The sequence below is a fragment of the Carya illinoinensis genome, chromosome 3 (assembly GCF_018687715.1).
Source record: "Carya illinoinensis cultivar Pawnee chromosome 3, C.illinoinensisPawnee_v1, whole genome shotgun sequence".
In the NCBI taxonomy this organism is placed as follows: domain Eukaryota; kingdom Viridiplantae; phylum Streptophyta; class Magnoliopsida; order Fagales; family Juglandaceae; genus Carya; species Carya illinoinensis.
The window spans coordinates 3,826,961-3,844,312 of NC_056754.1; the positions used below are offsets into that span (position 1 = coordinate 3,826,961).

General features: G+C 38.8%; 2 protein-coding genes across 5 annotated transcripts; both read right to left on the bottom strand.

The window, feature by feature from the left end:
- Positions 1-3,506, bottom strand: LOC122302591 (MYB-like transcription factor EOBII). Of its 2 annotated transcripts, none has more exons than XM_043113912.1 (3): positions 3,277-3,506; positions 2,982-3,111; positions 1-428 (listed from the first exon to the last, which is right to left on the bottom strand). In XM_043113912.1, exons 1-3 carry the CDS (start codon positions 3,416-3,418, stop codon positions 86-88), a joined length of 615 nt encoding a protein of 204 aa, XP_042969846.1. In that variant the 5' UTR covers positions 3,419-3,506; the 3' UTR covers positions 1-85. The 2 variants fall into 2 exon arrangements, with proteins under 2 accessions (XP_042969846.1, XP_042969847.1); XM_043113913.1 differs by having other exon boundaries at positions 1-425; positions 3,277-3,504.
- Positions 3,507-6,814: 3,308 nt separating this feature from the next.
- LOC122302593 (ADP-ribosylation factor 1-like) lies at positions 6,815-17,078 on the bottom strand. Of its 3 annotated transcripts, XM_043113917.1 has the most exons (7): positions 16,929-17,078; positions 16,198-16,390; positions 15,509-15,579; positions 14,801-14,920; positions 7,699-7,817; positions 7,290-7,371; positions 6,815-7,040 (listed from the first exon to the last, which is right to left on the bottom strand). In XM_043113917.1, the coding sequence occupies exons 2-7, from the start codon at positions 16,343-16,345 to the stop codon at positions 7,035-7,037; spliced, it is 546 nt and encodes a 181-aa protein (XP_042969851.1). In that variant the 5' UTR covers positions 16,346-16,390; positions 16,929-17,078; the 3' UTR covers positions 6,815-7,034. The 3 variants fall into 3 exon arrangements, with proteins under 3 accessions (XP_042969851.1, XP_042969849.1, XP_042969850.1); XM_043113915.1 differs by having other exon boundaries at positions 7,010-7,371; XM_043113916.1 differs by having other exon boundaries at positions 7,010-7,371; positions 16,825-16,973.
- Positions 17,079-17,352: the final 274 nt, after the last annotated feature.

Consider the following 17,352-nt stretch of genomic DNA (forward strand, 5'->3'; position numbering starts at 1 on the left):
TACGTAAAATACCGATCGATCGAAGTTTAAATAAGAATTTGGGTCACAATATATAATACATTTGTTATACTTCATGTAGTACTGTTTAATCCCCACCAAATAGTTGCATGGACCAGATGTCCTCCATGCTCCAATAGTTGTCATTAATGGATTCAGGAGCGGGTAAATGAGGTACTGCTGGAATCGGCTGATCCATATTTGTTTGGAATGATGGCGGAGAGTACGTTTCCAGCGGTTCAACGTCCATGCGGCCTACTGCAGACACTTGGCTAATTGAGCTTCCAGTTTGGTCAATGACTACAGAAGAACTACTCTGCCCATATAAATTCTCTGCTTGCTTGATATGCTTTTGGATTCTGGTCCTCCAGTAATTCTTTATTTCATTGTCAGTTCTTCCAGGAAGATGCTTTGCAATTTTTGACCACCTGCTTTAGCAATTAAGTAACTCGCAAAAGACGTACTGCTATAACTTAGGGACATATATAATATAAGTTTGTAGCAATATCATTATCTTAATTAATTATCTAATCATGAGATTAATCTGTCAGGATTTCAGTGCAGAAAACCATGCAGCTAGCAAGCATATAATATATATATGATTCGACTGAAACGTCTTAAAATCTTGAATTAGCGAAAGCATCATTTACTAGCTAGAAAGCTGCCGAAAGTATGGTACTTGATGATCATGAGATCTAGAAAGTTGCTGGCTATATTATATATAGCTATTTAATTAATGTGATCCAAGATTCATCAGATCATCACTTGATTTTGGTGATAATGTGTGACATAAAAATCATAACTCCATAAATAAACATGTACGAATATATATAATCGAGCAAACAAAAATGATCCTCTTGTTGATTCTAGAAACAAATGTTATAGATAGCAATGCAACCTACTGATTTATTAAAGAGACTTATTCCAAACCATATGTTCCGATCCGATCCATATATGTACGGTTCAAAACCTAATTCCTCCGTGCATGTGTTAGACTTTATATAAGGAAAACTAGAATCAAATTCCAGCTCTATTGGATGGAGCTGTCGCTTTGCAGCTAGCTAGGGCTCACCACTCATGAACCAAGTTTCTGAATGGCTCCTGCAAGATAGAGAAATTTAACTACGTTCTTTCTCTTGTTCTTCTTCTTCTTCTCTTCATGATGATCTTCTTCTTCCCTTCTATTTTTTCTCCCCGTTTTTCTTTTGAAGTTTTAGTATTTAGTTATGAAACTGTTCGTGCTTATGATCTAGATTATGCATGACCACCTGATCATCTGTCCAGTATACAGACATTAAGGATGTAGGACATGTATAAAAGCTAGAATATTTCTTTAAGGTACGTAGCGATCTTCAATTTCTCCAAAACATGAGTTTAGAAAGGGAAAGAAAAAAGTATTTTTTTCGTCATTTTCTGGTGTGCATGATCATGTGCATGGTTGGGCCAGGAAAATTTGAAGAAATGAAAAGATTTTGGTGAAATATCATAAAACAAGTAAAACAGTTCTAGGGAATATATCTATATATATGTATATAATATATCTTTTTCTTTGAGCCGGATCTCTAGCACTTTCTCGAGAAGCATGGCTGCATGTTGTAATTATAGAAGATCAGCAAGTTCTCTTCTAGATCTCTTTAACCATCTGCTGGCTTATGAGAGCGTCGAAGACATCCTTTCGGCTTGAATCACTGGGGCCCATGCCATTATACTTAGTCATGAAGAATGGAAAAGATTATGTCATGGCTGTTTACCTCAGAGAATTTATTTTTCTTCTGAAAGCGACCGTGGGTACGTAACATGTTACCAATTGATATGGGTTCGGCTTAAAGAGGAAACAAATTATATTGCTGATCAATCTATTTGGCCCGGGTTCTCAACATCGATCCTATAATTACTGATTCACATACGTACACCTCATGTAATATTGTAAGTATTTCCAGATCATCTTTGATTACCTTTTAGTATTATAATTTTAGATAACTAAATCAATCATTTATTAGCTTTTAGGGTGTACACATGATTTGGTTTTGTCTGAAATTGTAAACTTTTGGAATGGATTGAGCTAGGATCATGGATATCCTGTATGCACCTTAATTAATTAATCAATAATTATTTAGATTACTCTAGTGATATATATATAGTACTAATTGTCAATTGCATGCTTGATTAATATTATTCTTTTGTCAAGTCAATTTGTAAAATATACCATCCACGTCATTTAAATATATAGTAAGATTTGATTTATAAGATTTAAATTTTAAAATTTACTTTTCAAATTAAATTATGTAATATAAATATTTTACTAGGTATAATCTACACATTGATTTAAGAATATAATTTTTCTTTAAAAAAATGTCATCTCAGATGTATATATAGGGTTAAAAAAAAATATATTAGCCGGAAAATTAATTAAGAAAAAAGACTCCAAAAATGAAGAAAACAAAAGGTACTGATAGATCTAATTAAGGGAATCTCTTATATATATATATATATGCATGTCTACTGCATACTTGCATATAACACCTAAAGTGAAAATTGCAATGGGGGAAAAGCATAAACTAATTTAAGAAAAAACCTCTCGATCGTCCTTCCTTAACGGATGATCGAAATCGTAAGCTTACTTGGCTTGGTAATAAATAAGATACTAAAATCAAGAAAACCAGATGATTGGCATATAGGAAATTCAGGAAAAGATCTTGCATAGCAACATAGGCACTGCGAAAGTCTCTCTGATCTGAGGGACAGTACCTGGCCTCTCTCTCTTGGCTCCTGAGTTCATGTATGATTAGTCAAAACAAGTACTGTAGAAGAAATCGATCGAAGTTCGAAGTTCTCCAGCTTTGACCTTTATAGTTCAGAAATAATAAAGAAAGCTAGCTGGCTAGGGTTGGAGGCTTACTGTTGTAAAATTTAACATATATATATATATATAACAGATCACCGAATACTTATATATACTTGTGACTATTTGCAACAGAGCGCACCTGTTTCCCCACTTAGCGTGCAGTTCCACAATCAAGAGCTCTTCTTCGGGTGTAATATTACCTCTTCGAACGTCAGGTCGAAGATAGTTTAGCCATCGGAGCCGGCAACTCTTTCCGGTACGTTTGAGACCTAGATGATCATCATGCAGGATAATTGCTAAATTAATCAAACTCATGCTCCATAGTACTGATCATGACTAGCTAGCTGGGTTAATACTGCTGCTAAAACGAAAGTAATTTCAAATTCGCAAAGATATATATTTGTATACAGTGAATTATCTAGCGGTTTAATTACCGGCAGATTTGGCTAGGGTGTTCCATACGCCTTCACCATGATTTGCAATATAATTGATCAGAATCATGTCTTCTTCCATGGTCCACGGCCCTTTTCTCACTTCAGCATCTTGGGATGATGAGTTGCATGGTTTCTTATCCATTTTTGTGGATCAGAGATCAGAGAAGAGATAAAGAGAGAGAGATTTGTGTAGAAAGCTAGATAACTACTAATCAGATGATATAATGGACCAGGTACGTAGCTTGCCAGGTTTTTATAGAGGAGGCGTACGTACGAGAGGATTTTTATCGGTAATTCAGCCATTAATCAGTTATTTAGAGGAGAGCTTAGTTTTAACCTAATATGATAATGAATTCCAGTTACATAATATATGTAAATGCATGCATATGTAAATATGCGTACTGAGTGATCAAACCCAGCACATGCATGAGTACTACATCTTATTAATTTCCTAGCTAGCTAGCTAGCTATATATAGCTAGGTAATTAATTAATTAGTCTATTATTTATATTTCATAGCTAATAATATTTAATCTCTGTCTCCATATAAATAAACTAGGAAAAAATGCACTCGATCGCGTGTAAACATATTATATATATATATTAATGTATATGAAAAAATGAAATGGATATAATGAGGATCACAAAATCACGTGCATAGTAAGACCGATGTTGATCTAGTACTCGCTATATATATATATATTGTATTCTTCATGATGAAAAAGAAAGCCCCTAAAGAAGAAAACAAAATTCATTTATTGGAGCAACATGTGTACGTACAATATCAGATATAATATATATATATACATATATATATCCTGGCTACCTTGGGCCATCACATCAGATTCTTCTGGCCTCCCAAACAGTAACTCTTGCATTCGAAAAAATTATGCTACCATCCATTTGTTATCCTCCACACTTATCGAAGTGGAAGTATATATAGAAAATGATTCTCCATGCAACATATATATATATTTATATATGAATCTTGCATATATACATAGCCAAATGAGTGCAAATGATTGCAATTGTGATGCTCTTAGCTAGGCGCGCAACATGCATGCATGGATGGTGGATGTGGGTGTCGCTTGATCCAAAAGCCATTAACTCCATAATTAGCATATTAATGTTGAAAGAAAGACTTATCTTCTGTTAAAAACACACACATATAATATATATATATATATATATATATCAGCACGTACTTAAATAAGAGTGATAATACTCATTATCCCACACTACACATTTTTTATATTTTAAAATTATTTTTTACTTATTCTTTTTTTATACTTATTAAACTAATTGAATTATTTTACTTATTATTCATATACTATATATTTATTATAAAAAATAAATAAATAAATAAATATAATATACGATGTGTACGTAGGAATGATAAAGAAAATGATTAATGATACATACCACAAAAACTGTGAAAAAGTACTGATAACTACTCATGTCTATGTTTCATGCATGTGAAAAATAGTTATACGTACCGTCACACCATTCCACCATAAAAACGAGCAGTAAACCGCGGGCGTAGGAGGCATGCAGTACCGCCGACAAAGAAATGGTCGGATATATTAATTGTAATCATGGACGTAGGTGGAGTACTGCTACTTGTGAGTAGTGAGTCGAAAATTGATGTGCAATAGCCCGGCAGGAGGAAATGAACATATATATAAAATATATGAATAGTTCCATTCCGAGACAAGAAATGAATAGGGACGGGGCCGTATTGTACATATCATTGGGTTTTGATCAATGGGGTCAATTCTTCATGTCGATATACTCTGTGGGCAAGTTAACAAGTACGTGAGCTGCCTATAATTTTGATGAGCTTTAAAGCTATTTCAAAGCAAAAACGAAAAAACATTGTTTTTTGGAGTTTCTAAAATAGTAAAAAATGTGGTCCAAGAGTTAATTACATATAATTAACTGATCTAGGTCCTATATAGATCATGAGTACGTACTAGTTACTACTGTTATTCAACGACCCAACAGTATTACTAGATGATAATTTTTTGAGAGATGGAGAGGATAGAGTTAGGTCTAAGGGTTCGATCTGGTCCACACAATTAGCTGGGAAAGACAAGAAAGGACGAATTAATAAAATTATATATAAATAGATCCCAATTCAATATTCAACAGCTTGGATTAATCTGCCCGCCTTATTATAACTCTTGCTAAAAAAAGGAGAGACTAATTAACGAGTGTCCGAGCTTGCTGGCTGGCTTGCCAAATGACAAATTAATTATAAATCAATTAATTAAATTTATACATATGAAAAATTCTGCTCAAAAGCCTACATCACACAACTATTGAGAAAAAATTATAAATAAAAGAATTTTTCTACTTAGCACCGTAGGGCGTTGCTCATGAGTTTTATATATATATGGACTTTGGTTTTTTATTCTCCTTTTAGTGGAAGTATGATCTGTCATCACCGTGATCACGTTAGACCCGAAAAGCTTTCCCGTAACAGTACTCATATTTACACCTGTGCAAAAGTTGAATGAATATCGACCATCCCTTTTCAATTCCCAATTCCTATTCAGTTTGGCTTTTGATTATCAATTGCTCTTATTGTAACAAATTTGTTGGGGGGGTTACTTACCGAATATAAAGTACCATCTCATTCTCTTCCCAGCTTATATTCGAAAAGTACTGTCGGCCGCCCCATGCAACTCTTCCTATATATGGTGTGTGTGTGTCTGTGTATGATGGAGCCATTAGGTTCAAATACATGTATAGAGCGAGAGGCCTTGCCTTAGTGAGGAACATCTTTGCTATCTTTCTGAATTGGAGAAAATGGGAAAGAAACTAGTACTTCTTGTAGACGGGGATTAGTGGCTATAGCATTATCGCGATATTAAGCAACGTTGGCATGTGAGCACACGGCTAATATGCAACCTCAATTTGGATCCACTAGTACTAGGTCTAGGCAGTTGCCAGTACTGCATACAACATTTTGCAAGAAAATGATCATTCAGCACCACGTATAGCGAAAAGGGCATCTTTATTAATTCGCACGCATACTTGCATTTTACCCATACCATGTCTAATCACGAGTTTTCGCTCGTCAGTTTGAACTGTAAATTCGTAACTTCAAGTTGATTTACGAACACAACCATAACTGCCTCAGAAATTACAATTACCCCCCGATCACTGACGTAAAAATACGACAACGGATCTACAGGCCACTGTACATTTTGATTTTATTTTGAGTCTGGGGGGTTAAGTTAGAACAACCGAGAAATAATTGTTTTAGACCCCTGTAAGTCCACTTAAATGGCAAGCCTAGGCTTATAGTCTAGATTTTCTTGTATTGATAAGTCACAATTATAATTTCGTTAATTAAATGAAATGAAGTTTATTTTCATAAAAAAATGGCAAACCTAAGCAGAGGGAAGTTACATCCAGTCTAGAAGATTCAAGGATCATCTTAGAATGGTACAGGGATCACCTTCTGCAAGCCACTCACCAGGACGGTGACATTGCCTCCATTCTTTCATCCAATGTAAAATTCCAACCGTCAATAATAAGGCAAACAAGCATTACCATTAAGTGCGGTCATGAACAAAAAAGATGGTAACAACATAAAAGATTGGTTTAGAAGCTAAAAAGTATTTAGCTAAAGTAGCAACCACACAAAACCATATATATAAAAGGCCTAGACAAACAGTCAGCTATTACAATAGCCACCGGGAAAGTGCATTCATACTCCCAGATCGCCCGAAACCAGATTTCTTTGATGTCTCATGCCTGAAAAGAAGGGGAATAGGATTGTAACTAAAATATAATGAAAGGCATAGTGCAGATATAGCAAATGTGGAACCCCTACAATGAAGTGATTCAATGACCGGGCTTTCAGAATGATCTTTCAAAGTTAAAATTCACAATGTCTTTGCCAAATCAGATGGCAGCTTAGACCTTTTATAATTTTATGGTATGGTCTCTGTCTGTCCTATGTATAATTTTGTGTTAACTTTTAAGCTTTGTTCATGTACTTGCCTTGCTAGCAATGTTGTTGGAAAGCCAATCCAACCCCTCGTACAGGCCCTCACCAGAAGTGGCACACGTGCTCTGGATGTACCTGAAATGAACCAACATACTGCATCAGCAAGAATTGATCTTTTTCTCCTTTTTTTTTCTTTTTTTTCCCAGAGAGTTGATACGAATTCAACAAAAACATGTTTTCTTCTTCTTAGTTTGCCTTAAAAGAGTTTAAAGAGGAATGCTGAAACCAAGGAGTTTTTTGCTCCTTTAGCTTCATTCATTTTTTTTTCGAGTAGCTCAATTCAAATTTCAGAAGAAAAGAAAAATGACACGATGGTCCCTAATGCAACATGTTTTTTTTTTTTTTTTTTTTTTTTTGGGGGGGGGGGTGGTGCGGCAGCAGAAATGAGGGGACAAATAGTACCAGTGGCGTTGACGGAGGGAATGGAGGCCAAGCTTGTCAGTTATCTCTGCAGCATTCATCGCATTTGGAAGATCTTGTTTGTTGGCAAATACAAGAAGAACAGCCTCCCTCAGTTCATCCTGAAACCAAGAAAAAAGATTTTGTATTATAAGATTTGGTGCCCATATCAAACAGAAAATAGATGTAGCTTTATCAGAATTGCAAGCTTAAATAAACTGTATAGCATAAACCCAATATTTGGCCAAGCAACCAATAGGAGCCAGTAACAGGATAGACAGATAAAGACTGATCCTATCCTACTGATGCAAGAATCAATAGATAGGTCTTCATCAAACAGCTGCCACAGACCTAGTTGAATTACAAATACAAGCAATTAAAGCAATCACAAACCCCATATTTAACTTACAGTCTCCCACTATTACCACAGAACTTTTTTTTTTTTTTATGAATAAATAAATATATTGATCCAAGAAAAGCAAAGCCAGTTACACTAGTCTAATGCCCTAACTAGGTAGGCACATTAGAGACAAGAAAATCATGAAAAACCATGCCATTAAAATCCACAGCTATGACCCAACTACAAAGAGTTCTGAAAAATAAAACTTTTAGTTCCTCTAAGGATCTTTCTCGGTCTTCAAAAGTCCTCTCATTGCGCTCCTGCCATAAGCACCACATAATGCATAGAGGAATCATCTTCCACATTGCTTTGATTGGTTGCCTTCCTCTTAAATTTGGCCAACTCGCCAAAGCTGTCTTCACCGTCTTCGGCATAACCCATGCCATGTCTAGTCGAGTAAATACCTCATTCCATAGTGTTCCGGCTGTATCACAATGCAGGAGAAGGTGATCTACCGACTCTCCCCCTCCTTTACACATACAACACCACTCTGTAATGATAATCCTCCTTTTCCTCAAGTTATCAATTGTGAGAATCTTTCCCCGAGAAGCTGTCCAGACAAAGAAGGAGACTTTGGGTGGTGCTTTGTGTCTCCAAATCTTTTTCCAAGGAAACTGAGCATTTGGCTCCATAGTAAGAGCCTTATAGAATGAGCGAACAGTGAAAGATCCTTTAGCTGTCGGCTTCCACCACATAACATCTTCAAGCTGCCTGTTTGGTCTGATGGCATATAATAGGCTATAGAAATCAGCAAAGCAACTTATTTCCCAATCTTGGGCCGCCCTACTAAAGGTAACGTTCCAGTGAATGTGTCCCCCCGATGTCTCCACAACATCTGCCACTGAAACGTCCTTTGCGCTTGCTATCTGGAAGAGAGAGGGAAATAGATCTTGTAAGGCCCTATTGTCACACCAAACATCACTCCAAAATTTTATCCTTGAGCCCACACCCAGCTGTAACTTAACAAAGCGATTAAACACCCCCCATCCTTTTCTTATGTTTTTCCACAACCCAACACCATAGGCCCCCCTTACTTCTCTAGAGCACCAATCCCCCCATAGAGCACCATATTTCTTTTCAATCACCATTTTCCATAAGGATTCTGGTTCTGTCGCATATCTCCATAGCCATTTTCCTAGTAAAGCTCGATTGAACACCCTTAGATTTCTAATCCCCAACCCTCCACCCGAGATAGGACGACAAACCTCTGCCCACTTAACCAGATGAAACTTAAACTCCTCCCTCATCCCCCCCCACAGGAAGTCACGTTGGAGTTTCTCAATACGGGCTGCTACACTCGCTGGTATTGGGAAAAGAGATAAAAAGTAAGTTGGTAGGTTAGAGAGTGTACTCTTTATTAGAGTAATCCTACCACCTTTAGACAAATACATTCTCTTCCATCCTGCCAATCTCCTCTCAACTTTCTCAATCACAGTATTCCAAACCGATAACGCCCTCGAGGCGCTTCCCAGAGGAAGTCCCAAATAAGTCATGGGTAATGACGTTAACTTGCACCCCAACAATCTAGCTAACTGGCGCTTGTTAGGCACTACCCCGATTGGCACCAGTTCTGACTTCTCAAGATTCACCTTCAACCCGGACACTGCCTCGAAACAAAGGAATAAAGCCTTCAGTGCTTGCATCTGATTCTGTTCCGCTCCACACATGATAAGTGTATCATCTGCAAACAATAGGTGAGAAATATTAATAATGCCCATCTCCGGAGTTCCAATCTTAAAGCCCTCAATGAAGCCATTCGTAACCAAGGCCGTAATCATCCTGCTTAAAGCTTCCATGACTATAACAAACAACAAAGGTGACAACGGATCCCCTTGTCTCAACCCACGTGAACTATTAAAAAAGCCCACTGCTCCTCCATTTACCAACGCTGAAAACTTCGCCGTCGATATGCACCAATGGATCCATTTCCCCCATCTCTCCCCAAAACCGCATCTCCTTAGCAAATTGAGAAGAAATTCCCAATTGACATGATCATATGCCTTTTCCATGTCTAATTTACACAAGAACCCAGAATTTCCAATCTTCAATCTACTATCAAGGCATTCATTTGCAATAAGCGCAGCATCTAGAATCTGTCTTCCCTTTACAAAAGCATTTTGTGGATTTGAAACAATCTTCCCCACCACCTCACTCAGTCTGTTCGCAAGAACTTTTGAGATTATCTTATATACCCCATTCACCAAACTAATAGATCGATATTCCATGATTTCCAAAGCCCCTACCTTCTTCGGTATCAGTGCAAGGAAAGTAGTGTTTAGACTTTTTTCAAATTTTCCAACCATATAAAACTCTTGGAACACCTTCATCAGGTCCTCCTTTATTACTTCCCAACAATCCTGAAAGAATCCCATAGAGAACCCATCCGGTCCTGGAGCTTTGTCCCTATTCATTTTCTTCACTACCTCAAGAACCTCTAACTCCTGAACTCCCTCTCCAATCTCAACACATCACTTGGCTCAAGAGTATCAAAAACCATCCCATTCAAAGGAGGCCGCCATCCCGCTTGCTCTGTAAGTAAGTTCTCATAAAAGTCAACTATATGATTGTGCATCGTCTGTTCATCTCTACACTCCACCCCTTCAATTTTCAGCATCTCAATATTATTGTTTCTTCTATGTGAGTTTGCAATCCTGTGGAAAAACCTTGTGCTTCTATCTCCTTCCCGCAACCATAATGCCCTAGACTTTTGACGCCATGACACTTCTTCTAGAAGTATCAACCTCTCAACATCTGCAATCAGCTCAGCCTTCCGACCTAATTCTTCCTGTGAAAGTGGATGCATCCCTTGAAGCCTCTCGATCTCTTGAATTTCCAGCAACTTTATTTTTTAGTTTTCTCCTACATTTCCGAAAGACTCCGTGTTCCATACTCTTAAATCTCTTTTGAGTGCTTTCAACTTGCCAGCAAAAATGAAACTGGGCGTACCTTGGAACTGGTAGGAAGACCACCACTGTTTAACCCTCTCCACAAAACCTTCAGATTTAAGCCACATATTTTCGAATTTGAAAGGCCGCTGGCCACTACTTAACCCTCCGCAATCCAACAAAACGGGCCAATGGTCTGAACCTATCTGGGGCAGTCGCTTTTGCCATACATCCGGAAAATGGCTTTCCCATTCTGGGGAGATTAGGAAACGATCCAGTCGAGACCATGACTGATTGTTAGACCAAGTAGCGGTACCTCCGGCTAGTGGCAAATCTACCAAATTCAGATCAGAAATACATTCCGAGAACTCCTCCATGGCTGGCCTCATTCTTCTACTTCCATCCACTTCACTACAGAATCTTGCAACGTTAAAATCTCCTCCAATGCACCATGGAATATCCCACCAAGTATACACCCCGGCTAATTCTTCCCACAATAACCTTCTATCCATGTCTACATTGGGGCCATAAACACCCGCAAAAGCCCATAAAAAGTCATCGGACACACACTTAAACGAACAAGCTATCATGTATTGTCCAATAAACTCATCTATCTTTTCCACCACCCTCCTATCCCACAACACCAACACCCCACCCGACGCCCCGTTAGATGCCAAGTATGCCCAATCCACATGTACTCCACTCCATAAACTCCTCACAATCCTCCTATCGATCGTCTTCAATTTTGTCTCTTGCAAGCATACTATATCCACTTTCCACTCCCGAAGCATATTCCTAATCCGTAGGCGCTTATCAATCTCATTAAGCCCACGGACATTCCAAGAAACAATTTTAGGCTTCATTGGGGACCAGCCAGCCCCTTACCTTTCACTCTACCCCTTCTAGAGCTGCCTTCCATATTCATAGACCATGTCAATCTTCTCAGTTCCCGCTGTTTCTTCGATTGGCCTTTGTTTTTTTGATTATGCCCCTCCTCGATCGCTGTGAGCAATGCCATAAATTGCTCCTCGTATCCATCACATTCTATCCCCACAAATTTTTGGATCTCTTTCACCTTATAAAAGACCCATTCAGACACTTTCGATTGATCTGGAAAATAAAAATTCAAAGGAACAGGATCCTCCCTCCTACAGTTCTGGAAACCGTGTATATCATCTTCAAAAGAGATATTTTCCAACCCCAACTGACCACTGACATCAGGAAACAACAAATCCCCATCCACCGACAGCCTCAAATCCTCAGATCCATCTCCCTCTTCCTCGCCTGAATCTGATTCCATCACAACTCTACCCTGATCTTCCATCAACACTAAACCCATCTCTTTCATGCATACCGTCGGGACCCCATCAGAATGCTCCATCGCCGTCATCGGCGTCATCTGTGAGCTCGCCTCCCTTCTCTCCACTGTCGGCGAGCTTTGCGGCATCATCTCTGTTACACTCGGCCTCGGGGCTGCCAGAATCTCGTCGACGGTCTCCAGTACCACCGTCGGCGAGTTCTGTGGTGTCTCAACCTCTTTAGAGGATACGCCTATAACTGGGTCTTCCGAATGGGACCTGGGCTGAGGAGGCCCAGGCCCGACACGAGGCCCTCCACTCGTGGAAGCCTTAGTCTCGTACACAATAAGAGGGGGACTTACCATGGTATTTGGGCTACAGGCCCCCAACTCCAGGCCCACCGTTCCAGACCTCCCCTTTTCATCCTCCCTTTTCCCTCCTGTTTCCTGAATCAGCCCAACACATTTTCTGACTTCGTCCATATCCTTCTGCAACTTCCTCAACTGGCCCTGTAGCTCCAACAGACGTTTGCTGGATACCCACATCTCCTGTCCTACTACCCTGCCCGACTCTGCATTTTGAAGATGGCGTGGGGCTCGATCCCCCCCAACTACATGGCTTGCACCTCCGGCAAGCCCCTTCTGCACGTACACCGGTCCCGACGTGAGGACCTCCTTAAAGGATCTGGGCATCTTGTTTGAGGACTTTACCACTTTATTGCTATGCCCCCCTCCACCCTTTACATACCCATTTCCTCTAATCTGAAGCAACTCTAGAGCCATATTCTTCACTCTCCTCCATCCCCATCCACCTTCACCTTCTGGAAAACAGAGCAAGCGGATTCTACCTTCTTTTCCATATTCGGCAATCGACAAATAGCGCCCACGCCTATTCCAACATCGTTGAGCAACAAAACTACGATATCCTTCTCTTATTACCGAATACACATCCTTCTTTCCCCCCTTCAGGCAATCCTCCAATACCTTTACCAACCACAAAGATGTGTTTCTGCCCACCAAAAGTTCATACCTCTTCTTCCACCCGTGTTCTGAAAAACAAATATTATTTCCTTCCTTTGTGAGGCTAATCAGCTTAGACTCAACAACTACTTCCCGTGAAACAGCCATAACACACCGATCACAGCGACGGAGAGTCCTCCTTCTTCCACAGATCTGGATTGCAGCCACAAACTGTGAATGCAGAGACAAACCAACCCTAGGAGATGCAGAAGAAAACGCAACTGCATACAAAAACCAGAGACTACCCACTGCCCAGACGAAACAGGCACTCCGATGCCTAAAACCCGGAAAACGAGATCGGCGTCGCTGGACAAGAAACACACGACGACGACGAGAACCTCAGATCTGGACGAGTTTTGTCCACGCCGGCGACCTCCATACGACAACAACCAACACACGACTACGGCAAAAACCCAGATCTGGATTTTTTTTTTTTTTTCTTCACGCCGGCGACCTCCGTCGGCCATTCGGTATGTCGCCGGAGACCTCTGGCACAGTCGCCGGTGATCTGGCTACGACGACGCGAGAGAGAGAGCTCTGGTCAAAACCAGATCCAGATTACTACAGAAAGAAGACGCCGTCCTCACCGTCGAGTGATGGGAAAACCCAGATCTGGACAAAAACGAGTTTTGTCCACGCCGGCGACCTCCATCGGCCCGTCGGCATGTCGCCGGAGACCTCTGGCACAATCGCCGGTGTCCGTATAGTCACCGGGGATCCAGAAAGAGAGAGACCGTGCGGTGGGACTCCGGAAGAGAGGTCGTGGACTGTTGCGGTCGCCGAAGTAAGAGCATATATACGTTTTTCCTATAAATATCTTATTACTTACAAAAAAAAGAACACCACAGAACTTAGTGAGAGTCCTAATTAAGATTATTCTGGTGACTGCATAAAAATTTTGTGTGACTTTGACAAAGCATGCATAGAACTAAGAGAACAACATAAGTTAGCATTCAAAAATCTTTTTTCTTTTTTTTTTTTTCTTTTGATAAGTAGCATTCAAAAATCATTTTTTTTTTTTTTTTTTAATGTCGGGGATCCTCTCCAAGGCAGGGGGCCCTTTGGACCCACCCCTGCAGAATAAACCCCGGTCCCGTGCACCGCATCCTCGGAAGTTTCCCTACACGGAACTGGTTAAATCGCTGGCTAGTAGCATTCAAAAATCTTTGGAGTCCTACTTAAGTTAGCATTCAAAAAACAGATTCATGTAAAAGAAAATTGGTATATAAAAGATGGAACATTGATAGTTCTCCAATCACAAAATATGTTGCATATGAAAGTATAATAAGTGGAACCCAGTTAAATAACAATTAAAATGCAAGAAAACATAACTCAAATTTCCCAAATGTGTAAAAAATACAATAAAAAAGTCAATACAGATTTAAAAAGGCATGCAACCTCAGCTATATAAATCTAATTTAGATGCTGTCTGAATGAAAAGAAATCCAAATACCATAGCACAACATGCAGGAACAAGACACAGACAGGAAAAGTGGCATATACCTCGTTTAACATCCTGTGCAACTCATCCCTAGCCTCAACAACTCGATCCCTGTCATTACTATCAACCACAAAAATTAGACCCTGAGTGTTTTGGAAGTAGTGCCTCCACAGTGGACGGATCTGTTTTAAGAAATTATATCAGTTAATCAACCATTTCATTACGGAAAAATAAATATCTTCAGAGAGTTGTGTAACATATCCAACTAAATAATTTCCCCACAAATTTTTTTTTTTGATAAGTAATTTCCCCACAAAATTAAGATGCACTGCTATAACAATACTCCCCCTCTAACGTATTGTGTGGAAAACCTGCTGACATGACTCATGACCCGTTTATGCAACATCAAAGGACACATTTGCAATGTTGGTCCTTTGTTTAATGACACTATCGCATACAGGTGCTAAAGCTCATGTTGTAAAATTCAAACTGTATGCACCCCAATGTCTCAATTCAAGTGACTTATTATGTTCCATAGTTCACACATTGTAAAATACCTGAATAACTACCAAATTTCAGACAATAATCAACCTTTTTTTTTGTTATCAAGCAGATACATTCAGAACTTGTCCTGCATTATTAATAGAAAAATAATTGAAAACATAAATACAACTCAAAATATTAAAGATATGCATACAGTTTAACAACCAAACACACACACAGGCACATGGGTGCCTTTTCCACACGCACTTGACTTAGTAGGGTCGTACCTTGTCCTGACCACCAACATCCCAAACAGTGAAGCTGATGTTTTTATACTCCACTGTCTCCACATTAAACCCTGCAGATACAACTCACTCCATTATTCATTGGTAACTAATACCACTTCAATTAACAAGAGTCAAAACTGAAATGCATGGATCTTTGCTTGGATCGGAATAGAGATAAGAGCTAACTCATCAAGCTAAACAAAGAACACCCAATCAACCAAAATAAGATTACCAAGTGACTGACTCATCAGAAGAAAAACACATAAACAGACTCTAAGTCACAACCCATCAAATAAAATCAGATTGTGCTCAATGTATCCATGAGAAATATATATGATCAAGATGTTCAAAAGCTTCAGTAAACTCGATGATAGAACTAGTCCCGTGCATCGTCAAACAAGCAGTATTCCTTCTATCTGACTTAATATTTTATACATAACCCTTGAGGTCAATTATTTTACCTATACATGATAAGGACGAGATCACAAAAACCTTGCAAGCAAACAACGATATTTGAAAAACGAAATAAGGCAAACTTTTTCCATTTTACTTTTTTTTTTTTTTAATCTTCTTTAGTCAGTAAGACATTCAAGATGATGTGAATAAAGTAATCTGGCAGAGTAAATAAAACCCAACAAGTTCGAAGTATGAACCAGAATGTAGTTAGTACCAAAGACGGGGGGACTCACCGATAGTAGGGATCGTGGTCACAATTTCACCGAGCTTGAGCTTGTACAAGATGGTGGTCTTACCGGCCGCATCAAGACCTACCATCAAAATACGCATTTCTTTCTTGGCAAAAAGCTTGCTGAACAACTTCGCGAATGTAAGCCCCATTCTTACTTCTAGCTGTAGTCCTAGCTGCCTATCGATCAGTCGGCTCTGATTTATTTATAAGATAAAAAAATGAGAGAAATCATCAAAGTTGAAAAAACAAAAAAAGATTTCCAAAGCATTTAAAGGCACAATAAATCTAAGTGACAAAATAAGTAAACCTTAGGCAGCAAACCATATAAATCCATAATAAAGAGGCATAATTATCAGGAGGAAAACATATATGAAACCCTAATAATTTCGGATCGAATAAACAGACCGATTAAACAACGTGCTGAATCAAAGTACGGTAAAGCGAGTTCCTGATCACGAATTCTTAAAAATTCAAATAGATCCATCGAATTTTAAAATTCACGGCCAGAATCCCAAATCATGGAAATGAACCCCAAATTGGAAGGAAAGTCTAAGAAACAAGTAAACAAAAGATCTCGCCAACAGATCGTCAAATAAAAATAATGGATAAATCGTTGCGAATCTTTTACATAGAATCAATGAACTCAAATCGAGAGATCTGCCGGTCAAGACAAGCAAAGATCTGCAACAGATGTAAAGGGGAAAATATGGTATGAGAGAGAGAGAGAGAGACCTTTCGACGAAGGATATGAAGGGATGTGCGGAGCAGAAAAGGGTGGCGAGCCGCGGTTTTTTGAGAGACAATGGATATTCTCTTAGCTATTTAAGTACTGGGTGAATTACCATGGTAAACTGTGAAACGTGGACGGCGTCGTTTGTTGAGTCGCGTGGGATTTGTGGTGAAAATTCAATAAATTATGAAATGAATGTCATCTCTGGTAACCCACTACAGTGACTACACACATTCTCTCTTTTTTTTTTTTTTTTTTACTGCACACATTCTAGATGCATAAACTTGCGGCATTAATTAATGGAAAATGATGATTTTTTTTTTAAGAAGGAAAATGATGATTCTTGAGTTTGTCCCTTATGGTTATGTATTTTATTTTTTTTTTTATTTTTTTATTTAATAATTAAAAAAATAATTATTAGCATGT